The sequence below is a fragment of the Habropoda laboriosa genome, unplaced genomic scaffold (assembly GCF_001263275.1).
Source record: "Habropoda laboriosa isolate 0110345459 unplaced genomic scaffold, ASM126327v1 scaffold92, whole genome shotgun sequence".
Taxonomy (NCBI): Eukaryota; Metazoa; Arthropoda; class Insecta; order Hymenoptera; family Apidae; genus Habropoda; species Habropoda laboriosa.
In genome coordinates this window covers 3,481,103-3,506,497 of record NW_017100268.1, presented here as the reverse complement: position 1 = coordinate 3,506,497, position 25,395 = coordinate 3,481,103, and the positions used below count along the sequence as shown (strand labels likewise).

At 44.9% G+C, this 25,395-nt stretch overlaps 1 protein-coding gene across 1 annotated transcript in view; it reads right to left on the bottom strand.

The window, feature by feature from the left end:
• Positions 1–6,801: 6,801 nt before the first annotated feature.
• Positions 6,802–25,395, bottom strand: part of LOC108573435 — a 22,101-nt gene continuing 3,507 nt past the window's right edge. The window contains exons 4-12 of the mRNA XM_017935884.1: positions 15,064–15,191; positions 14,835–14,960; positions 13,675–14,029; positions 13,384–13,555; positions 12,957–13,056; positions 12,710–12,884; positions 12,348–12,491; positions 11,833–12,069; positions 6,802–11,249 (exon numbers count right to left, since the gene is read on the bottom strand). Of these exons, the coding sequence (XP_017791373.1) occupies positions 6,802–11,249; positions 11,833–12,069; positions 12,348–12,491; positions 12,710–12,884; positions 12,957–13,056; positions 13,384–13,555; positions 13,675–14,029; positions 14,835–14,960; positions 15,064–15,191 (5,885 nt within the window). The remainder of the gene's footprint in view (positions 11,250–11,832; positions 12,070–12,347; positions 12,492–12,709; positions 12,885–12,956; positions 13,057–13,383; positions 13,556–13,674; positions 14,030–14,834; positions 14,961–15,063; positions 15,192–25,395) is intronic.

Here is a 25,395-nt window from a genome sequence, read left to right as displayed (position 1 = left end):
TGCGTATCTGCGTCTCTCTGTGTACTCCACCTCCTTCAACCACCCCGTGACCGCTTTCCACGCCCGTTCCACTCCACTCCAGCTTTCTCTTTCTCATTTTCCTCCCGTACTTTTCTTCCTCCTCCTTTTTCTTACCATTTTAGTGTCTCCGCTTTATCGTCCTTTCTTCTTTCGCCAGTTCTTTGTTTCCCATTTCCCTCCTCCCTCTACACTGTTACTATTTTCTTAACCAGCGTAGCTGCAAGGGTGGAGAGCAGCTGGAGGCAAAATACAAGATGGAAATTCAAACGATTGGTGGAAAGGTACGACGGTTGTGCAACGCTTTTTCCCTAGCTACAACGGAGCTTTGTACTTACTCCTCCATCCCCGGATGCTTATCGCAATTTACAGAATAATCGGGGCGAGATTTCTCGCAACGTCCGGAGTGGCAGACAGAGACAAGGCTTCGTATTAGAAATCGTAAGTACGTTTCACGAGGATTTCCGTCATCCCCGAGCTCTGTCTCCTTCTTTTCTCGTCAAGCAGCCGTTTCGAGCTGGTAAAAAAATGCTCGTGATTAGTCAACGCTGCTTCTTTCTCTCTCGGTTTCCTTAGCATTTAGTGCTCCAGCTTTATTATTACTTCTCGTTGCCTGGATTCTTTGTTTCGTCCCCCTTTCCGCTTGTCGGATCTCTCTTGTCTCCTTAACTAGCCCGGATAATCTCGATCGAAAAAATCGGGAGAGCGGAAGATCGACACGGAAAACATTGACGACGTTCGACCGTATCGTTTCGAATCTTCTTTTTCATTCTCTTTTTGTCAACTGTCTGACTGGCGAAAGGTGGAAAATACGGGTAGCAGGAGGAATTTACCGTTCTCTCGGTAGTTGAAATTTTCCGGGAAGTTACGCGATCTCCGTTTGTAGTTATTCCAGCGAAACCGTGGGAAAAGAGGCGACGACAGAGGCTAGGTAAACAAATTTATTAGGGGGTGAAAAAAAAAAACAGAAAAATATCGAATGAAAGGATCGCGAGAACGGCGGATGGAGCGTTGTCCAATCGACGAATCGACGAACGCGCGCCGTCGACGGGACAAAACTGTCGAATTGTCATTTTGCCAAACGGATAAATTGCGAGAACCGATATCTCATCGAACGGACAAATTGCTGAATATGTTGTGCCGGCAATAAGCGCGGTCACGCGAGTACTCTCCCTCCCTCACTTTCTCTCTCTCTCTTTCTCTCTCGCCTCGTATTAAACGCGCTGAATGGATTTATTAAACTTTTGTATCCTTTGCCGTGACAGCCGTGTCGAAATTCTCAAAGCCCCCGATCATGAATTCGATTAACACAAAAAGAACGAAAGGGAGAAAAAAAAAATATGACGCGGATGAAACGGATTCCGACACCGTTGGCACGCAACAGCGCGGATATCTGGCTGGCGTTGGATATCTTCGTGGTTTTCGTTGGGTTTTCATAAATCGTACGGACGTATGTATATTTGATACACACACACACACAGTCGGTGTAGAAAATCGAACGATAGGACGGTGAGGGTATTTCTTTTTTTCCAAAAATTAAACCGGGGGAAAAATTGTTTTCCTGTTTTATGCAGATTCGAACTTATTCCCCGGTGAAAGTTTAAAGAGGAGCCGTGGGGTAGAGGATCGATTATTTGAATTTTTAATTGGCTCGAACGGGTGTGTAATTTTTCGAAATAAACCCGAACCGTTTTATATCCCACGCTGCAAAATCGGGAAACATTTATTAACATTACTTCCGCCGTTTCAAACATTTACCAGCCACCGGATTACGTCGAACGGAAAAGGCAAAACGAGAAAAATTCTCCGCCGCGGTTGTCCGCGATCGGGTGTTTTTCCCCTGTAGCCTCGAAAGAGGGATCAACAACTAATGCCAAATTTCATTATTAATTCCGTTTCGTTTACCAAAGGAACGTCGCTCTGGTAAATTAACAGATCCGCGATGTAATCGAAAAATGACTCGGAACGATACGTGAAATGTTTTAATCCGTCTCGTTGGCCTAATTACAATTTCAATATCAAAAGAGTCCCGAAAAAATATCACAGCCTGTGTGTATGCGTGTCTCTCTATACACACACCTGTCTGTGTATTAAATAAAATTCGACTAATTCTCGTGAAATATCGAACGAAATGTAATTGCTCTGAATGCGTTTTAATTTATAAATGAAAACGGGGATGTTTCACGGTGGGCGTGTTCGTGTAAAACTAAACTCGCGCGAAACAACGGATAAAAGTGGGCGTGGAGATCGGTGGGAAAGGTGAACGAGCTGCCGATTTTGTGCGTCGTTAAAATTTCATCGGGACCAACTCGGAGAGGTATCGGTGTTCACCAGGTTACGTCTCGTGTGCCACACACGTACCTGTAACGTGCACACCGGCGCACGTGGCTCTGCAGAGGAGCCCGGTAATCGCATATTTATCCAGGGAGGAGGAGGATGAGTAGGACGAGAAAAGAGAGAGAGAGAGAGGGAGAGAGCAGGTGTGTAACCCTGTACACCTCTTGATTGGCAAACATGCATATTTTATCCAGCCTCGCAATCGGATAACGTGTTGTTCGTATCAATTATTCTCGAAAACTCAACGCTACCGCCTAATGGGGGAACGGAGTTTTAATTGAAACGTAATCCCAATTAAAATGAGTTCGCGATACTACGCGCACGAATACGCGTAATCGCGTTAACGAAATGAAATGTCCACTGGAGCGCAAGATATCGACGCTGGCCCCCCGTGGAAAACCAGTATGGCGCGGGGCTTTTTAGTCGATAAGTTTCGACGAGTTTCTACCATTTCTCTCTCTCTCTATCTCTCGTCCTTTTTTTTTTCTTTTTTTGCGGAATGGTTCGCTTTGTGAAATAAAATTTTCTGACGTTTCGCGGAAGAAGGGAATATTGTAAGGGAAGCGCAATATTGTCTTATTTTGTTCCCTTTTCTTTTGTTGAGAAAAATTCTAGGAATAGAATGATATTTTTATTACGGGATATCGGAAAGATTGCTCGACGATAAAAGTTCCTCTCCCTGGAAGACAGAGTACAATATGCAGGATCGAAGATACGTCAGTGGAAGATATGTCTCTCAATATATTTATTCCGTTTATTTTATTCATAACGACTTATAGTTCTATGCTCTTCAAATATACAGTCTTATATCTGGCATGACTCGTACCGACAGGTATTTACAACTCTCACAAAACGTCACGTAACAACCTCATACACACCCTTGTTTGTTTGTTTCTTTGTAAATATAACGTTTCTTTATAAATGATTTCTTGTGTTATTTTTTTTTTTTTTTTTTGGTTTTTTTGGTTTTTTCTCTCTTTCAATAGGATTCGTGTGCCCTCGTCATCATCAACACGTTCGCAAACGATCGTCACACGAAGGCGACATCCGTCGAAACAGCCGCGAAACATAATCAAACGTCTCGTATCGATTGCCATCGTAGAAAAAACACTTACATTGTATATCGTATCCGAGTAATTTTAAATTCTGTATGTGTTTGAAAAATGCGTCCGCGTTAAAAAAAGTACACACGTAAAGTACGATATAAAAAAGAAGACGAATAGAGTAACGCGCTTATCATGAAATACATATATTGTCGGATTCAACGATGTATCCGGGAAGGTTGTAGCCGAGAAACCGAGGTGAACCGAATTTTTTTGTTAACCGAACAAGCTGCGACAGAAATATCGAAACCACACGGTGAATTCCCGTTCCTTCGAAGAACGACCAATCGCGAGATACAAACGGCAACGAATCTATCGTCGACTCCATACCGATCCTACCCTACTATCCTAGATTTAGTTTCATCCCATTTGTCTCTTGCTAAACACTCCGAATGCCTCGTTAGAGCACCTTTTACGAATACTTTGTATATTCCTCACAGGCATATACCGAACCGCTTCTCTTCTATCGATCCGGTTCGCTGAATTTGGCCGCGCGTCAGCGGAAGAACGTGACAGCATGTCCTACGTGGTGGCGACTCCTCGTCCTCGTCCTCGTTCGCCAGGAAAATATTACGTAGAACATCGTATAAGACGCTAGCTGATGCGACACCGTTATTTTATTCGCGCGTCAGAGAAGGTATAGCCGGTGGAAGCGACGTAGCGAGATCGTAAAAATCGGTCAGGTGTCAAGGTATGAGCAATTCGAACGCTGACACGTCAGTTTAAGAGAGATTTCTGGATAAAGAGACAAGATATCGATCAATCGGTGTTAATTTTCAAATTTAGAAAATTTGTTCCCATTTTAACACTTGACAGCTTCATTTTTGCTAATAGCAATTATCATTGAGCAAGATATTTTGCGGAAGATTGTAAGCAGACGTTTTAAATATCATTAACGCTTCAACACACGACCTCGCTGTATCGGTTCCATTGACTATACGTCGCTCGATCGAGCTCAAAGTTGCTGTAGTAAAGCTTGGCGTGCGGTGATCTAAGTATCTCCGTAGATCGTGAGAATAGCGAATAGTTATCTCGGTACTTGTTCTTTACGGTGAATCAGCGAGTTGTCTAATAGAAGCTAGTGTAAACACGCGGAGAATCTTTCTTTTTTTTATTTACTAGAAGCGTGAGTTTCATTTTTTTCTTTAAATACAATAATCGACGTAGAGAAAGGTGAATGGGTAATTTTGTTTACTAAGAACAGCGGTGTCCTTTTTCTTTCTTCTTCACGCGAGGAAAATTTGTTGCAATTTACGAGACGAAAGAACGCTCGGTAACGTCGTTGTAAATTTTTAGTCGCGAACCTTGACGCGGGATGATCGTAGAGGCACATTTAAAAACGCAGCTACTTCGGAAATTCTCATTTTTCTTCACGTTCGCTGTCCAAGATCCTCGCTTCTCCTCCTATAGAGAAATAAAAACCGCCGGACTACGTTTCGTATGCGTAATCGAGCGTAGAGCGGTGCGTATATAAAAATTCTGCGCGCATCGTGTTGCGAATTGACGAATCTACCTGCCGTCGGTGATTTTTCTTCTTTTTTTTCTTCAAATTGGACGTAATGATCGACAGACCGACATCTATATATCCCTATGCAAGCCGATGAAAATAAATCGCAGGTTATCTGTCTATTATTACACGCGGATTCTGACTTGGTTCGCGAGCTGGGATCGGAGAAATCCTAATTATCGAACTATCGTTCAACTCATGACGGAACGAAGGGTTACACTGATCGCACATAAATTTAACGGTACAACGTGGATTCGTGCTTACAATCTTTCAGCAAGAGGGATGTTCTGCGTTGAAAAGTATCCGTAGGAAAAAATTCATCGGAAAAATTCAGAATCACGTTTAACGAATTGGAAATATTTTCTCGACTGGTAATCAGCAAGTGGAACGAAGATTTGTTGCGAGACAAGCGTTAGCTGAAGCTAAGCCGATGCGTTCAATGATGGCGACAATACGAGGATATATCTCATATTAGAAACATCTAAAAATACTACCCTTTTTATTTAATATAAAAAGATCTCGAGCGACTCTCTCCGTAGTTCTTCCACTTTTGTTTTCTCATCCATTCTATCCCCTTTCGTCTCTCGGTATAATATACAATTAACGTCTATATAGTTATGTACAATTTGTTTCATCGTCTCCTCGCTGCCTCCTTTCCTTTTTCCTCTCTTGCACGACTAGGGTTCTTCTTTTTGCGCAAAAACGTACGGACAAATTAAGCTCTATATCGCGACTCCGCCGTAACAGCTTCTATAATTTTATACAATCTCTGCTGCGCTTATATATTGTATCTGTTTCGAAGGAAATTTCACGTTACCACGGTTCTCGCAGAGCGGCGATCTACGTACCGGTGATTTACGATCGCATGCTAGACGAACTCGTGGCAAAGCGAGTAATCACGTTCGAAGGAATGGAAGGCATTTTGTAACGTATCTTTCCCCTCGCTTTTCTTTTTCACTCTCGTTTTAATAAGCTTCGTGCGCTTCCGCGGGACTACTTATCGCAATTTACCGAATAATCGAGACGCGATAACGAGGTTTCCAGCGTGATTGGAGGGAGATTGAAGGCATCGCATTAGAAATCGCGCGAGTTTACGTTTCGACCAAGGATTTCTACGCTATTTCGCAAGCTTTTTTTTCTCTCTTTCTCTTTCACATTTTCTCTCTCTCTCTCTCTCTCTCTTTTTACCTCCTTCGCGTTAGTTTTTCCGCAGTACAGAGAGAGAGAGAGAGATTTTTCGTGTCAAGCTGTGTGAAGCAGAGCTCGTAAAAAACGATTGCAATTAGTCAACGTTCGTAGACTATGAACATTCGGAGAAAACGGAGTTAATGATTAATACTAACAGGGGAGGAAGTATGCAATAGATCGTGAAAGTGGTGTTTAACGTGTTCATCTTGTTGAGCGATGTTTCGAAGTCTCTTCTCTTCTGACGCGCTTATATTCGTATCGACGAAAGAAAAATTCTCTCCTTTTTTCATATTAATTAACGATATGATATGAGTGACAGAAGAATCTCGGATTCGAAGGTAGCCAAAGATCCTTCCGCCGTGTGTGCTTCGCACGTCAGCCGAAGAACAGACTTCTCTCGTTTCCCTGCGATCGTCTATCCCACACATAAACTCATTACAATCATATAACATCGGCTTCGACTATTGGCAACATCAGGCTCCACAAACGAGAAACAATAATTTAGGCCCGCTTTTTCATTAACATCGAAGTCACTGTCGCTAGTCGCGAACACTTAAAATACATCTTCAGAATTCAACAACCAACCATCGAGATTTGACAAATCAACACCAGGATAAAAGCAGAATTAGAGCTTTCCTTCGTGAAACACTATGACCTCTTCAACTGTCCTATGTCGGAACTTTTCGGCGAGTAGAGACCAAGTTTCAACGTGAGTTCCTTAGGTTTCCTAGGCGCGTTACGTACCGGAAACGGACTGAATTGCGTCTTGGGGCTAGTCACGGTGTTGTAATTATTCTCTCCAGCTTTGCTAGAGTGCCCGATGTTACCCAGACTCAACGACGATTTCTTGTAGTTGCTCGATCCTCTGTCGGACAGCTCGGTGTATTTTCCAACGTGTAGCTTACCGGGGAATTCGGGGTGAGAAACGGGACGTTTCGACTCGTCCAACATACCCGGCGGGAGCTTCGAGGCGTAGTGATTGATCGCCGAGGGAAAGTGTTGATCGGAGAACTGACGACTGGGAGACAAAGGATGATAGTCCCTGTGTCTCGTCGGTAAATACGATCCTGTATCTGCGGTGTCTATCGGCGGCAACGTGCTCAAGTGTCTGTCGTAATCTGTACTCTTCCCGTGAGAATATTCCTTAGGCGACAGTGGATTGTACTTGCGTCGAAGGAACTCCGAGGGTTCGCTCGAGTAATCCAAGAAAGTAGCAGTCTGTTGCGTTAAAGTGTCCAAACACATGTCTTCCTTGGAGATGTACTTAGGTGACGTCATAGGCTCGGTGTTACCGTTGCTGTAATAAGGAGACTTGTTCGTGGTAACCATGGATCTAGCGTCCGATTGAAGAGACATGTAATCGCTGCTAACTTCTCTGTTTGGATCGTCGTCGTATCTGACCCGAAATTCTAAAGACTCTTTTGTCATCATGGGACTCTTCAGGTGTAAATCGTAAGTGTTGATCGAGAGGTCAGGTTTGTGATTGATGTATTCGAAGGTAGTATCGACGATTGGTTTGTCGTACGGAGCTGTCACGAATGGATTGGTGGAGGCGTGCTTTGGCGACAGTTTAGGCTTGAAGTCGAACGCTTTGTAGGGATCGTAGGAGCTTTTCATAGGTGACGTGTCGTATTGGGCCGGTTTAGAGGTGTATCTAAGCGGCGGTACGTCTTTGAACGGAGAAGTGTTTGGAACGTAGGGGATCGAGGAGAGATCCTTTTGAGGAAGCTCTAATGTTGGATCAGGTAACACCTGTGCAGACGAGATCTTGTCGAGCTTCTCTAATTCTCTGTAGATGTCTATGTCGCTTTTCGGCGACGAATCGTCCAGCTGGTATTTCGGTACAGCGTACGGTAACACGTTTTCCGTGTATTTAGGAAAGTTGTCGACGGGGATGGATGACTCCTGCGTCGAGCCCAAGTCGCTTCTCGCGTCGATCGAGTCGTTGGACGATTTATAGGAGAACACGTTCGTGGAGATACTGGACAAATCTAATCCCTCGATTTCACTCACGTTCTGACTGGACGGTCCTTTGTCCAGCGTGACCATACTGGCGGGAGAGTGTTCCTCGTAGTTCGCCAACAGTTTCGACAACTCCTCGTTAATCTTACGGTCTATCAGAGCTTCCCTGGTGTCTAAGTATTCGTGAGATATCATCTCGTCCACGTCGAAATGGTCCATCTGTTCCGTTTCATCGATCAAAGACAACTTGGACAATTCGTCGTCGATCTTAGCGTCGAACTCGGACACGCTGGTCGCTGTCATGTTGTCGAAGTCCTTGAAATTGATCCTCGCTAATTCTTCGTTGATCTGGTGCTCGTTCAGTCCCATCTTCTCCAATATCGGACTGAAGATCTTCGAAATTTCCTCGTTAATAGGGCTAATCGTGATCTCCTTGGAGATTTCCTCCAGATCCGGCAGACGTTTCTTCGCCTGACAGGCGAGGATCTTCTGTAGTATCGCGGAATTCTCTTGAATAATCTTCAAAGCTCTGTCGCTGTTTCTCCTTCCGTTGTCGCACTTTTTCCGAGGTTTCACCTTCGTCCACACTCCCAATTTCGACTCTCTGCCGTCGTCGATTTCGTTGTCGTCTTTGCTGCACGCTACCGTCTTCAGTATGCTATCGCTGTTCTCGTCTATGTTGATCTTCGGATAAACCACGTACGATTTTCTACCCTCCACGGTTACGTTTATATCGGGTATCTCGAGGCGACGTTTCGAAAAATTTCTCGCGGAATTGCTGAAGGTGTCCTGTCGTCTGGCCTCGAGGTTCTTCAGATCCTCCCAAATGTAACTGCTCTTCTTCGTCATCATCCCGCTGTCCGACGTTCCGTCGTTCGCCTTCGCCTCCAAGTGTTTTATGTCCTCGAGAATGTCGCTGGATCTCTTCTTGGCGATCGAAGTGGCGAACTCGTCCGTGGAAGAGGACGATTTCAGGTCGGCGAACCTCCTACTGTCCAGACTGCTGGAACTTCTCTCCAGTAACTTCGATCGATCTCTGTAACGGTAGTTCAAATAATGCTTGTCCAACTTTTCCTGAGGCAAACACGGTACCACGTCTTTCTCCGACAAAGGATCGTCCCCTCCGTCGTCCAACACGTCCTTGTCGTTCTTATAGTAATCAGTACTAGCCGTCGAATAATAACTAACATCGTCGCCGCCGTTTCTTCTCTTCTCGGTCAAATTCAAACTCGAATCCTCTTTTTTGCTACTAAATTCTGATCTGACCAAGCTGTCGGTTTTTCGAGACACGCTGTCGATGTCCTTCACGTCAGGCGTCTTCAAGGAAGCGTCGAACTTGGACTGATAACCGAGATACTTGTTCGATTCCTTGGAACTGGTCGATTTTTGTTCAGGCGACGTTTCGCTGCTGTCCAAGCTAGATCTTCGTCTAGACGTGCTGTAAGGAGACGGCGGAGTCTTTTGATTAGGGTTGGAAATCGGGTAGAACGGCGACGTAGCGCTGCTTAGATCCATAGACGAGCCAGACACGTCGTCTTGGCCACGTCTATTGAAGTTCGAGGTAAATTTTATGGAGTTGGCACTTATTGGCGATTGTAGATCCGAACTGAACGACCTCTCGGAAGACTTTAGCTTGCTCGGACTGCACGAATCGCTGGAACTGCTCACTACGAGCTTCGGACTAGCCTCTGACTTGTTCTTCAAGGAATCGGTGCTGATCGGTGTCGTTGAGCTTGATATTTCGTATTTCTTCGTGTCCGTCTTCGTGCTGTCCCTGGTACCGTCGGAGTCTATCGAACGGAGGACCAGAGTCTTGGAATCAGAGCTGACCGACGAGCACATCGATTTGTCCATTGAGAAATCTCGAGAATCCGACTTCACCGGAGTCCTTGGACTCACTGTTACGCTCGAAGGTTTCGAATCAGGTCCCATAGTTTCGCCCGAGCTGAAGGATTTGTTGCTCTCTGGAGTCTTAGGACTCTTCATCAGATCTGAATAGACTTTCGTCTGTGGCACCTGTATTCTATCCGTGAAAGACGCCTTCTCTAAACTTGTTTCCAGAGTTGTTGATTTCTCAGGAGTCAGTACCGTGATACTATTGGTTCCGTGTATAGTTGGTGTGATTTTGCTTAACTTTTGATCGACTGTTATAGGTGAAATAGGAAGATGACCTACGTAGGTCTTGCAGTAAAGTGTTCTATCGGTATTGACTGTGCTTGAAGTGTCGCTGATTAAACTTCCCACCTTCGAGCTTTCGTACGGTTTCACGTCTAGAGATATTTTAGCGGAGAAGTCGAAGTTGAAACGATCTGATTTCACCTCGTTTTCCTTCTCCGGGTCGAGGCTAGGTTTGTCAGCGACTTTGTCGTATTCTAGATCCAACGGTTTCGCGTAATCTGAAAATATTTTCGAAGAATCTTGTTCGACAGTAGTAGGTGCTTTGTCCTCGACTTCTTCTTTCTTCGCCGTTGCAACTTCTTCTCGAGGAACGTCCACGACTTCGTCGATGGTTTGCTTAGGTTTGTGTCTCTCGTGTACCAACACTTCCTCCTCTTTCGAGCTAAGAATACTGTTACTAAATCCCAAATAATCGTACGCGTCTAGAGCCAACGATTTCTTCGCGATATTGCTATCCGGAGTAAAATCCATAGGTAGGTCAGGTATCGATTTCTCCTTCTCTATTTCCTTAGTAGAGGAACCGTTTGGCGATTCTTTAGTCTGCACGCTGAACTTCTGAGGAACCATCGAATTATTGTCATCCTCCTCGGACAGTCGTCGTATTTGATCGGTGATCTTGGCGATCGACATGTCGCCCAAATTCTGCTCGCAAGTATTCGAGTCCTTCGAGTCCTCGAGATTGATCGCCTCGGTTTTCTTCTCCTCGGGCAACGAACGGTCGAGTGGCTTCTCCGAAGTCGACGAGATGTCCACTCGAGTGCTCTTCTCTTCGTCTTTTGCTAGAACGCCGGATTCGGATGTTGAAGTTTGATCTTCGCTGTCGACATCACTGAGACGATCTGGCTCGTCGCACAACTCCGTGGACGTGCTGTCGCTGTCGCTGTCGCCGCTGTTGCGCTTTGGAGACGTCAGGTCGACTTCAGTAGTTTGTAGCGTCGTTGCTGTGACTTGCGTTCCTGTGGGACAGAGAGAAGATGAAGTGGAAATGAAAATTTGTGCGAGAATGAGGGAAAATAGAGCTCTGTAATGGAAAATTTGAAGGAGCTTCTTTCGTGATTGCAGAACTTTAAGATGCAAAATTCAAAATAAATAACCTTCTCTTCTTTCAAAAACAAATCTTTTCGTTTCAAAAAATTTCACTGCAAACATATGATGGAATCGATAATACAACAAAATTCAACGGGTTAAGTTGATAAGAACCAAGCAATGGTAAAAATTTCATACAGAGTACTTCATGTTCCAATGTTGATAAAGCAGAATCAGAAACTGCCTGAACAGCAGAAGATAATACTTACCAACTGAAGGATACACCTTTCCTGAATTACCTACTCTCGGTATATCTGTACCAACAACTGATAACTGAAACATCTCATTCTCACCATAAAAAACCACGAAATTCAAAAGTTTGAAAACGACGTACGTTAAAAATGTCAGGAATTTCAGTATAAACATCCATCCGAACACACACGACTCTTTCTCTATCCTATAAACGCCATAGATCCTTCTCGATCGTCAGTGGAACGTCTCGGTTAACCGTACCTGGCGACGTCTTTTGCTTCAGCTTCTTCGTGTCTTTCCAATGGAGCGTGACGCCCTGTCTGTCCCTACGGTTTTGATTTAGTGTCGTGGGTCTTGTCTTCGGCGGCGGCGCCGCGTTACCAGAAGGTAGGCTCAGGGGTCGATTCTTCCCACTCACGAGCGCATTTTTGCCCACTAAAAGATGATTCATGGCCTGAGAAGTAGGAGGTGGTACCATGGTCTGCCTTGCACATGCAGCTGCGTCAAGAAAAAAGTGTATGCATTCTTGTGGCCGTTCTCAATTTTGCAACAGAGAAGTTTCTTTTCCTTTTCTTTTGTTTTTTAACTTCAATTTGCTCTTATTCTAAAACACATCGATCGCCGTGTAATATGCGTATGCGGGGAACATTTACGTCAAGCGCGCCACGCGAAGCTGAGAAATTGGCGGGTGGAAGAAAAATGTCTTGGAGTATGATTTATCGTGCCTTAAAACTTCAGCAAATACATCTAATTTCCTGATTAGAATCAGCAATTACCAGATAGTATAATGTGAGCCTGTCGTTGCCGTTCCCGTAACTTGGCGTACTGCTGTTTCAACGTGCCGATATCCAAAGCGAGCCGTTCACGGTCGCTGCTGGGTGCCATTGCCTGCAGGGCTCCGATCGTTTGCGGTAGACGGTCTGCGAATGTGTGTTCCAATGGTCGCAGTTAATAACCGTAACGGTATAACGATTACAATGTTAATTCTACACCGCGTGAGCGTACCCGTTCCGAGCAACTCCAAATGTGACATTTCATAAATTTCGCAAACTGACGTTGCGAACGATCGAATCTAACGTTTCGTATCCGCGGTAAAAATATATTTATCGCGTGTTTCACCGTAGCATTATGCGCTCACCTTTCTTCAAACGCTGCGCCATGCTAAACATCGCAGCAGCCACCGCTAATCTCTCGTCCTCCTCCGTATCGCTGTCGTCATCGTCGCTCAGTTTTCTCGCCCAAGGTGTGATATTGTATCGGTGCTTCTCTCTCAGTCCCGTTACGCCTTGCAAAGCTCCCATGACAACTATGTTCTGCGTTACAACGTGGACTGTTAGTTTCCGAAGGTTATTATCACGTTTCGGTGAAATTTGCCTAGAACGAACCTTTATGAGACTGTTCGTGTCTGTGAATTCGAGCATCTCCCTCGTTAAAACTCCCATTATGCTGTAAAACTCGTCTGCCGATGTCACTGTCATGATCCGACTGAAAGGAAATTGTTAAAACGTTCCTGCTTGAGCGTACCGTGACTTTCTGTTCTAATTTGGAAATTCTTTATGTATCAGGTCGTTCTAGAAGTTTGTGACGAATTTTGTAACTTGGATCGATGTTTCCAACGAATTTTTAAATTTGACAGCAAAAATATAAGCGCCTTCTATTTTTGTAATTATGTGATCGCTGTAGCGTGTATCGAACTCGCTAAATACACCAGAAGAGTGAAAAATATATTCCATCGAACTCCTGTTACTCTACGGTTAAACATTTGCCGAATAATTGGGAACTTTCTCGAGCGAGGTAGTGCAAGCCACTTACTCCGAAAGTCCCTCCCAGATGGTCAACGCGGTCCTCAGTAAAATCTCATCTCCCTCGAGGAATATCAGATCCCATACCCTGAGCACCGCCTCTTGGGGCAAACAGTGACAGAAGAGTGTAAGGAACCATTGCATGGTGAACACATTCGTCAACGGTGGCTCGTAACTGCTGCCTGAAACGAATTTTTATTTCGTTGCTGGACGAATGAAAAAGCGGTTGTTACTTCGGCCGAAGGGACCAATCTCCGTTTCGGAGAACAGAGAGTTACGATTACACAACCAGTTTGGTTACCTGTCGCCTTGTCCTTCGCGTCGTTCTGCAGCGCCTCCAGGTGTTTCGAGAGTTTCGGCAGCCTTGCGCGCAGCAGATCGCGAAACACCGCCATATCGACCGAGAGACCGCGTAGATTGTCGGCGAAGTAACCCTCCGGGAGGACACCCTCTATCAGGTAGATCATCACCTTCACCGCCGCGGATTCTGCGCGATCCATGACCTGCAGAACGAGGGCGGCGAGGACGTTCAAGCCTTGGCAATAGCCAACTGACTTGTTCCATCGGGCGAAACCGAGCAGAACTCGACGAAGCACCGCCTGATTGTCTCTGCCAGCCGCGCCGCAAAATAGACTGCAGCCTGTTCTGTGTAGATCCTATAGAGGAACAAAAGGCCGTTGGTCAGATTTCGTTGTACGCTGGCGAAAATATAGGGAAATGGAAACGTGTTCTCTCGAATGAGTTTCGGCGATTCATCGTTAAAGGTCACTTCTTCTGCCGGTACGCGAGAAGCAAATTAATTGGAGGGCTCATCGGCGACACTTAATTGGCCGGCGTCGAAGTGATGGATGATCGAAATTTAATTGCGCGTAATTATACGGCGAAGGGAGAGAGGGAGAAGGTGGGCAATCGTGTCACCTGACCGGGACACTTCTGGACAAGTTGGTCGATTAAGCCAGGAACTGGTTTCTTTTTCAGGATTATTTGGGAAAATTTGTTTGAAATGTTAGCGGAAAGTGAAAGTGACGGTTCCGAGGATGATTGGGAAATGGTTTTTAACAGGAGTTTCGAGTAATACGTATCTAGAGAAGTTGAAGGAGATTACAATTTGTAGGATGGATGAATAATTCAGCATGCGAACGATGGGATAAATATTTATTACCAATCACTTTTAAAGACCTATTAGTTAACAAGCAACGTGGGGAATCGGTTCTTGTGAATCGTCGTCTAAATGAGATTATGCCCGTTACTTTTGTGTCGATAATGCACGCTTAAAAGGCGAGGACTGGGAAGAATCGAGAGGGGGGGAAAAAAACTGAGAGATAAAAGATTTGAATTTCAAATTTTCGTCGAGGGCCCTTGAAGAAATTCGTTAGGAATGGGAAAGCGTGGATTTCACGAGAGCACTAATATACACGTAGGGAACTATCGTGGAAAGGACGTTACGTTTCGTAGTCTTACTTTAACGATTTGTATACCGAGCTCTTCATCGTCGGGATTGCTCCACTCGTTGAAGCAGATCTTTTCAGCGCTCTTCCAATCTACGCTGCGTTGCTCTAGATGACGTTCTGCCAGCGTCAGCCATAACTGCGAAATATTTAGAGAAAGAAAAGAAAAATTTGGGAGAAATGGAAAAATCGATCGCTACGAATCGAGAGCTTCTAGTCGATGAATCTCGTCTGATGCTCACCTTCTTTCGAAATTCTGGCGGTATTCCTCCAGGTAACCTGGCAACCATTTTCATCGCGTCCAGCCATTGTATAAAACCACTTTCTCCTGGTTGCGGTGTCAGGCTAAATCTCATCTTCGTGTCTTCGACTGTAAAGTGCAACATATTCCAGAAATATTTCTCAGTCTGGAAGAATTTTTCATTTTTCCGTTTTTTCTTTTTTCGGGTGAAAAATTTCACGTTTTCTCGCGTCGGTGGGTGTAAAATGAAATTGAACAGCAGGGAAATTGGCGGATTATTAAGGGACAAAAGGTGAGGCTGTAACGTCCTTTTAAATAGCGAATATAATGGAAGTTGTTGAAAAAGAAAAATTTCGTTTCACGAGTTGCGAGAGCGCATAAGGACGGGAAGGATGGTGAATGGGAGAGAAGAGGCCACTCGTCAAATAGCTCGAGTTGTTTGAATTGCGTTAAACAAACAGAAACGTTAATGTCCCTAATTCGATCGAAATGTCAGCTCGCATTTGCCTCGGTTTACGGAGTTTTACAATCAGACGTTCCACTTAATGCAACGCGACGCGTCGAGCATGCGACAAAAGATGTTCGGTTAAATCAGAATTGAACGGTTCGACGATCACGGAACGCGAAGCTCATTAATGCGTTTATCGGCCAGACAGTTTTATCGCCTTTAACGCCGTTATTTAATTAGCCATCGCAAATCTTTGCGTCGGATTCGCGACAAATTTTCCGCTCGCAGCCGTGTTCAGCCAAATCCTGTCTCCGGTGTGATTAATCGATCCCTTTTCGGCAAAATTACGAAATTCTTATCAACCTGAAAATTTCAATTTCTTCGACAGAATTTTCAATATTTCAATATAATTGCTTCAATTTGCATATTTCCATTCGAATGGCTGAATTCTAAATCTCTGAATTTGGTTAGATCAATTTTGAAAATTCCAATTTGATCAATCGATTCCTTTTCGGCAAAATTACAAAATTTCAATTTCCTCAATTTAATTTTGAATATTTCAGTACAATTTCTTGAATTTCAATATTTTCATTCGAATGGCTGAATTTAATTAGTCCAATTTTGAAAATTCCAATTTCATTTCTTTCGTTTTAACATTTGAATTTGATTGGTACAATGTGCGAATGAAAATTTGAAGCTTCAAGTTCAGGGAACGTTGTTTCTCGGAACAGTCCCTCTCAAATCCTGTAACACATCTTCAACATCTGCGAGGTACCAGGAATTTCAGCATAAATTATCCATTTCATCACTCCGTGAGCTTAACATTGAAATATTTCAACCTCCATTTCCACGGAAGCGCGATGATTATCCGCGACGATTTCTTCAAAAAATCATGTCTACATTCATACGTGATTCAAGCGAACAGGACGAGTTCATTAGCGAAATACATACTGTTTCGCGTGAACAAGCTACGGTGCCTATACCTGTCCAGTCGTAAATTTCTCAACCCTGAACAGACAAACGTGCAGTCCCATAACCCGTCTATCACAGTGTATTACAAATACACACATGGATTGGTATCCATTATCCCTTTGTTGTCCGAGGGATAAGCTTCGCGAATTCCCGTAACTCGAATCATCCGGTAACACGTAACTGAATCTTCCTCCTTCGAACCGTCGCCTCGCGTTTTGTTCCAACGAGAATTCCATTTAACGGAATCCCCTCTTCGCGCCTCTGTCCACACATCCCGCCGCCTTGTTTCAATTCCGAAATAAAGTGTACACGGAAGTAGGCGTGCGTGTGCGAAGGAACTTTTCGAGAAACTCGATTCGAAACTTATTCGATTGTCGGGGCCGTTTCATGAATTTCTAGTAGCTTGTAAAGCAGTTTGCGGCGGCAACCTTGAAATCTACGCGCGTTATAAGAAACTTCACAGACGGTGCAGCGCGCAATTTGCGGCTACTGTCGGCTGCCGCGATTACTCGATTTATTTTATCCAAAAGAAAGAAGCAACGATCAATCGCTGGTGACGATATTTAAACTAACGGTCCAAGTGGAAATACGATTACCACCGGGATAAACTTGAAGAGTGTCTACTTCAAGGATTGATCCAATCAACTCGTATATCACTTCCAACGGTCGGTCTCGGTTACGCAATAAACATTGTCGATCGTAAGAAATCGGAGAAGGGTTAACAACAAACCTATTCTTGAAAATACTACTCGGAACAATCGATAACGATACCCAACACCCGCTCGGCGTCGAATTAAACTCGCGAATAAAATCACACCGACGCGGTTCGCGTTCCTCCTTGAAAAACACGGGGCGAGAGAGGAAAAGCGTTCAATTGGAGTCAAAGGAAAAGGGCAAATTTCTAAAAAAGAAAAATCTCCGAACGAACGTTAATTGAAATTCGCGCATGCACGCTCGAACGAGAGCAAACGAACGAATACACACACACACGTATACATATACTTCAGTGGAGATATATCTATAGAAGGAAAAAAGAAAACGAGACGCATGCAGAGCGTTGAGAATTTTATTTCGTATCACCTTCCAGTTCTTCGTACTTGGAGGAAGAGCTGGCAGCGTACGCGGCTCCCGACGCGAAGTTTTTCAGCGAGTTGAAAAATCCGCTCATTCTCCAATTAGGAACGCCGCTCTTTCTTCTTCATCGTCACTTTCACCTGAGCCGCCTCTTGTTGCACGCACTGCAGCCGCCTTTCAGCCGTTTTCGTGATGCATGATCCGTCGACCTTGCGTTCATTTCCTCGGGATCATGCTCGCCGGTACGGCACCGCGTAGCTTCTTTCGTGCGAGACGCATTTTTATCACCGGTCTGCAAATCATCACCGATCGCTATCTTTCTTTTCCTCTCTTCTACCTCGCGTAAACGCACCCTCCGTTTGCAAAACTTTCAGACTCTACTCCGAGACCAGCGGTTTTTACCACGCGATTTCACGGCTATCGGAGGAAGCTATTCGATAAAGCTTGCGGTTCGGATACGCCGTACTTCGGCCGAGGAGGGAATGCAATCGTGAAGTTGTTGTAACGCGAATTTACACGAATAACTCTGTAGGTGATTATTGAAAATCGAAGAGAAAAGTTTGGTGTGCAGTAGCTGCGGCTCGAACGGAACGTGTCTGTGTGTATTGCAGAAAACACGAGGAATTATTCATTAACCGATGCCTCGTCTTTGTTTATTCAGATGCTTAAATATAGCCGACGGTATTGTTGCTGCGAACAAACGATACCGAAGAGGTTCTCTCTCTCTACTGCCAGTCGAAGGCAACCGGGTGGGTAGTTATTAAATTCTTCGAAGCGTAACGGAACGGTTAGCTTTGAGACATTCGTTTCACCGGAGATGTACGATATTACGGTATTTATAAAAAAGGAAAAGATACAATAACGAGAGATCGTTTCAGTTGCGACGAACAAGGACCCGAGGTTCGCTTTTCTTTTCCTTTCTCTCGCTTAATCACGTCCGACGTGAGGTATACCCACCTGTTACAAAAGCGCTTAAATGCAGATGTGTCGGTGGGGCACGAAGATTCGCGATACCGGGGATAAATCGATCAGGTTTATCAGCGTTTCAGTTGAAAGCGTGTGACGCACGGTGAGACGGTATGCAACTCGAACTTGTGGCCTTTTCGCCGATGTTTCGAGAGAAACCCTTTGACGGTATCAATTGGTTAATAGATTCGAACGTCTCCTTTGAGGAGCGAAATTCAATTCGCAGTGGAACGATATCAACCGTTAAAAAAACAAGCACAGTTACACTGTACGTGCTGTAACGGTAATATTAGACGCAGGTCGAGCAAGCGAAGGAACGGCTGGAATAAATAATTGATCAAACATCCTGCTACACGTTGAAAAAAAACGGAAAAAATACGTCGAGACGGTTGCATATGGTTGCTAACCCTGGACGAACGTGAACGCGAGCACTCACACGCTGGCAACGTGAATCGTAAGGTGAAACGAGCGATGTATCAAGTCCATTTTCATTTATCTAATCCTATTCAACCGAGAGAGGGATGCACATCGATTTCCATGCTCTTTCCAGGTCTGCTTGTTTCTTGCCCGTGCCAGAACAGAGATGCTCACCCTCTCTCTCTCTCTCTCTTCGACGAAATAGAACGTTCCAAACTGAACCAGAGAGAGAGAGAGAGAGAGAGAGAGACAGAGAAAGAGAGATGATCCCACAATCCTGGTCCCATTCTTTTCCTTCGCGAAGCTCGTAAAATTCTCACACAAGAGGCTCTCTAGTTCGCGTGTACCTAGCAACGGGAAACGGGCACGAAACAGATCATCCGCGCTCGATAAATCAACGTCAACGTGCCCCATCGCGGTCAAGGAAGCTACCAAAACACAGCCCCGGGGACGTCTTACCATTGTCAGTGCGCGAATCGACGTGTTGGAAGAGTGGTGGACGTGGTTTGCCCTGGAAAACCGCACGTCCTCGGGCTACGCATCTGGCCTCGTGTCCACCGAGCACGCACGGTTCTCGAACACTCACCAGAAGCACATCCCCGTGGTGCACCTCTCCGACACTGACGCGTACTCGTTCACACGTTCACCTCCCTCCCTCTGCGTCTGTGTCTGTGTATATATACATATACGTGCGGCAGCCAGAGAGATATCGAGGCTAGAGAGAAAGAGAGAGACACACGATCGAACTCGCGAGATACACAGACGCACGTTAACACGACTGTACATATATGTACGTGTGCATATATACACGGATGGTACGTGATCTTCGAAATTCAATCCAGATATTTGGTTGAGCAGCTGCTGTTCCTACTGCTACTGCCACTGCTGCTGCTGCTGCGTGAAAGAAGACGCCGTCGCAGAGCAACCCTTGTTACAAAGGAGTACGTCGAGTCAGCTGAACGACCACTACTACGCCGGCGGATCCAGAGAGAGTGGAGCACGCGCGCGCGCACACACGTCCGTCCACCGTGACAATAACGACACCAGCAGACTCGACTGTAGAGTGTAGAGACAAGGGGTGGTTGTCTCGTGGAACCCTGCAATAGGCACACTGAAGCCGTTCCACGAACCGTTCGCTCGACCAGCCTTAGCGATCAGCCACTCCCGTTACGCCGCATGCGCGAACGCCCACACCACCCCGCTGACGACGAATTTGTTGTATCCGTGCTCGCACTGGGGGTGCTCGCGTGCGCCAACGTCTTCGCCAACGCTGCTGCTCCGCAGGGGTGGCTCGAGGAACGTTCTTAACTTTTTTCGCTGCCTCCACCGCTATTCTCGCCTCCGTTATTCCTTACCACTGCTCGCTGGAATTTCTACCACCGCTCTCTGGCTGGCTGGGCATCGACGGTATGGAAGTTGGTAGTTTCTCTTTGGGAAGAGTGTGCCGCGATCGTTCCTCAAGTTCTTCCATTATTTTTAAGATACTTTTTTCTGGTCCGGAGAGGATCGAGAGGTTACTGTTAATTTTCGAGTTCCTTTTTTTCTTTGTTTTCGGTGCGAAGATTTTTCTCGGTTCTCTTTTCGGCGAGGACGAACACGGTTTGGAGTTGAAAGTTCGAATTTTTCCAGCGTAAACGCGACGACGTGAGAGATTTTATCGCACCGTCATCGCAGTGCACCACCAGTCGATTTTAATCCGCGTGCACAACAAAGCCGCGTACCCCTGGATCGATGAACTTATCGACTCGGTCCCTTTATGGGTCAGTCGGAAATGTCGTCAGATTCAGTAGCAACACACAGGAGAGAGAGAGAGAGACTAAGGCCATCAGATACATTTCGCGGATATAACGTGTATCTAAACGCTTCTCGCCTTTCGAGCACAAAGTAGAACCTTCAGGATGGAAATAAAAAATAACGGTGCGAGTAGCGCTTGCTGTTTATGCATCGCTCGTATCAGGTTGTAGCTTCCGTTCTTGTTAATCGTCCAGCTGAAGTGTGAACTGCTGTTGTAGATACGTATATCATCGGAGAATTCTTTATTTCTCTTCTGGGGAAACAGAACGAATTACTCTTCTCGTTCTTCTTCTTCTTCCTACGAATGTTGCACGTTTGTTTAGTCTGTGATCGATAAATCGCGAGTTTATCGAGGTCTCGAACGAGCCCAGAAAAGTCCAACTTATCGCAGCTAATCCACGAGTTAAAAATCCACGGGCTAAAACACGCACGCGTAAACGTTTTCCCCCCCGGTAATAAGAAATATGGTGGCATAAAAGAGCCGTATCGTTTCGTTTTCTTCCCGGTCGGAGTGAACGATAACAGAGCTCGCGACATTATCGTTGCTGCGGTTATGTGACGGAAACAATTAGGCGTGCCGTGGAGCAGATCAGCGATACGATTCGTTCCTCCGGCGTGTGTGAAGCTTGGAAAAGGAAGCGGTATAAAAATACAAATTTCGACACATCGACGTTTCTAGGACTTCTTATACCGAAAAGAGGGGGGACCTAATTGAATATGGATCGAAGACGGAGTAGAGAACGATCCGTTTGTAGGTAGAATTACCTTTGTCCGTGTCAACAGGGCTAAATTGCACGTCCGACCGTTCCGATTGAGACACGCGATCCCTTCTCGCGTGAATCCGACCCAATTCGATTCGTTCCGATCCAGCTGGAGTCTCGTGTGATCGCTTATTTTCAGATTCCGCGAACCAGTTGGTTATCCTAGTCGAGTTTCACCGAAGAGCGTTCTGAAGTTGATAATGACCGTTCGAACGGGTTCGTTATTCGACCAAATGAAAGAGAAAAGAAGAGAATCGCCGGGAATGAAAATATTCCAACAAACTCTTTTGTGTGGTTTTTTTTTTATTTTTCTTCGAGGGAAGAAGGGATTGCACTTTGCACGATTCGACGGTGGAGAGAGATCGATACGCAGCCGCAATCGAGATTTTGAATAATTTAACGATCTCGTATCCATAACTTCTTGGGAAATAAAAATAGATACGTTTGCAAATTACAGCGATGGAGTGTAGTGTGCAGACGCGATGAAATCAGGCTCGTAAATATGCATTTTACGTGGAAAAATTAGGTTTTCCGCGTCACGCGATCGCTCAAGAGTGGGGATATATATATGTATGTATATCGGCATGATCGATGCAATCATCAACGCATAATCCACGTGGATATATATTCAGCAGATACGGTCATTTCGCGAGAACGTGTTTTTGTCGCTCTTGCAAGCGCATCGGGGTAATGGCTCGGAAACAGTTACTTAATATTTTCCACGCTCCGTTGGACTATTGAAGCACACCCAGTCCGGCAAAGGACGGCGGGAGTTTACAGGCGGTGTTTGAAAAATTGCACGGGGGTCAATAAGTTTTCTCGAGTTAAGGATGAAAAATTGCCGTTCAAGTGTCCTCTTCGGGGGCTGAGGAAACGAATACCTGTGCGGCATTATCGCGAAGGGGAACACCGAGGAGAGAATAAAAACTAACAAATTGATAAATGACGGGGAGAAGAGTAACTCTTCGCTGTTAACCCTTTCGCGACTAGCGCCGGTTATATCCGGCATCCGCTAAATGCTTCACACTGGCTAAAGCCGGGTATATCCGGCATCCACTAAGCGCGTCGCTTCAACAACTCAAAGTGAAGATTTATTACTGGATTTATTTTAAAAGGCCTCAACAACATTCCCTTTATCCAATACATCCTTAAGTCCTCTGCTGTTCCAACGAAATCCTCTAAGATTTTACACGGACACACTGGGAGAACGAAAAACGCGAGACACTCATGGTGTGCACTAATGGCACGACGACCCGTCCGTTAGTGGCGTATTGATGCCTAGTTCCGCCGTCGCGAAAGGGTTAAACAGCCTGTGCTTCGTTCGACATTCAATCTGTAACTTGGAATCAATTTTCCAAGATCTGTAGTTTTCTTAAGTTAAATAAGTAGCGTTTGCTTCGTTCTACGCTCAGGCACGAAAAACGCGAGACACTCATGGTGTGCACTAATGGCACGACGACCCGTCCGTTAGTGGCGGATTGATGCCTAGTTCCGCCGTCGCGAAAGGGTTAAACAGCTTGTGCTTCGTTCGACATTCAATCTGTAACTTGGAATCAATTTTCCAAGATCTGTAGTTTTCTTGAGTTAAATAAGTAGCGTTTGCTTCGTTCTACGCTCAATTTTCAATGATTTCTTTTCTTTTCAATGAAACAAACAGGATTTGCTTCGTTCCACGTTCAATTTTTAACTTAAAATAAACTTTCAACGATCTGTCTGTTTTTCTAATTAAATAAGTAGCGCTTGCTTCGTTCTACACTGAATTTTCATAGATTCGTTATCTTCTCGATAAAATAAACAGCGCTCGCTTCGTTCTACGTTCAGTTATTAATCTAAAATAAATTTTCAACGATTACCTTAGATCGTTTGAATAATTTCACCGGCAACAGGAGTATTATTTATTTTCAAAATGAGTCTTCTACAGAGAGTTTCATTCCCCTGCAATAATAGTACGTTGTTTCAGTGCTTTTAAGCAACGCGTACTATCACATTTCAGACCAGAAATTTATGTCGCTGCCCGCATATCTTCCTTATATTGCACGCGCAAACTTTCGAGCGATCTATATATTCTACGCAAATAAAATTATTCCATCGGACGTTCTAAACACCGCGCAAAGATAAATTTTCCAAATTTTTGTAACAGAACTGGAGAAAAGAAACCACGAATTTTGCAACCTTCGTTACTTGTATTTCTCTCACCGAGAAAGGTAACGTACGTACTTTCTCTAAGAAAATTAAACATAGCACGGTCTAATTGGTCCGCGCACGTTGCATCAACCACGCGTTACACATACGAAACAAAAACTCCTTTCAACGAGCGCAAGTACAATTTAATAACCAGAAAAACAACCATCAAGCTTTACTCAACACCTTGCAGAAAAAAGGGAAACAAGTCCTTGACAAATACCTCGTTAATCAAATGAAAAGAGAAAAAAAAGGACACACCGTATTTCTTCCAAGTTATTTACAACTCTCGTTTCACCTCTCGATCCCTTCGAGGACGATAGACTCGTATATGCGTTCGCGAAACATTGCAACCAATAAGCTGACATTTTTCCAAGTAATAAAAACAATTGGCGTGAATAGGGCTTGTACCGAAATAGTTGACACGCACTATCACGCGTGTCACAAAACTGTCGAAGATTTTTCCTCGTCTTCGTCTAATTTCTTGAAGAAACTCAAGTACAGCCTTCTGCCCGTATAATTGTCTCAATACCAATGTTTAACGCTAATGGATTATGTGTTACGACTGCTGAGAATGGGCACACGAAAAGTGCAGCGATGGACGGAGCACATCTAAAGGCCATTTATGCGACTTTTATAAAAAATAAGCAGTATTCGTGATTACCTCACGACAGTTAGCTTCCTCTATTAAAAATTGCTTTCATTTTCAAATTTCGTTATAGTTCGTTCTAAGAATATATAAGCAGACAATCTGTGTTTGTACATAAACGACAAAGTTGTTACCTTCGTATTTTGTTTTATTAAATTTTACCTCAGGTGTTCGTAATTCCCCTACTCCCCCCTATTTGAAGAAAATGTAATTTTCAGATGATTCAGTTGGATAAAAAACATTGAAGTAGTGGTCTAATTATGCGTTGCCCAATTAATCAGTATTTTCACCGTCCTCAAAGATCTATCGCTATTGCACTTTCCAACAATTATCAATACCAGCTTCTCCCGTCGAACCGCGCACAATTGCAATCAGCCGCAATTTATCTTCCCGGCGACGAGCGTAGAAAAATCGGGTTTGCAGAGGGTTAAATAGAAAAGGAAGTAGACTGGCGTGGAATATCTTTTCATCGGGAAGAAGCTAGCTCCTTTCAACCGCGAAGCATTTACCTCGCGGCGAGAGCGTGTCAGAGGCTTGTCGCGGATCGACGCAACGGGTTCATCGCACTAAATACACAGCCTAAGTCGTCGAAGACGGAGGAAAGTTCCGCATTTCCGGTTCGCAGGCGCAACATCATTAAAACTTTATCAATGACGGGTACGCCGCGAGGAGAGGTTCGGTTCTACAGCACGGGCATGCGTGCTGAGGGAGATACGCGCGGCAAAGTCTAATTATTGATCACTGGCCGGTGATGTGTGTGTCTGCGCCACGTGAAAAGGGGGCCCCTTTGTTTTCTGGAAGAGTCGACCGCCACAGTGTTTCACGATACGACGCGATACCGTGCGGCTAAAAGTATCGATAACGCGTTTCCTCGAGTGGCCGCTTTTAAGCACCGCAAAGCGACGCCCCTTCGACGTGCACGCGCGTCCGAACGCTTGCCGAACCGAAGGCGCGATCTCGTCGCGTTACGCGGCTCGGGGTAGAATTTTCTGTACTTTTCTCCAGGCTCGCGACGCTGGAATCGAGGCTTCGCGGAGGAATTGCGCGAATGAGAGGGGACATTCTTACGTT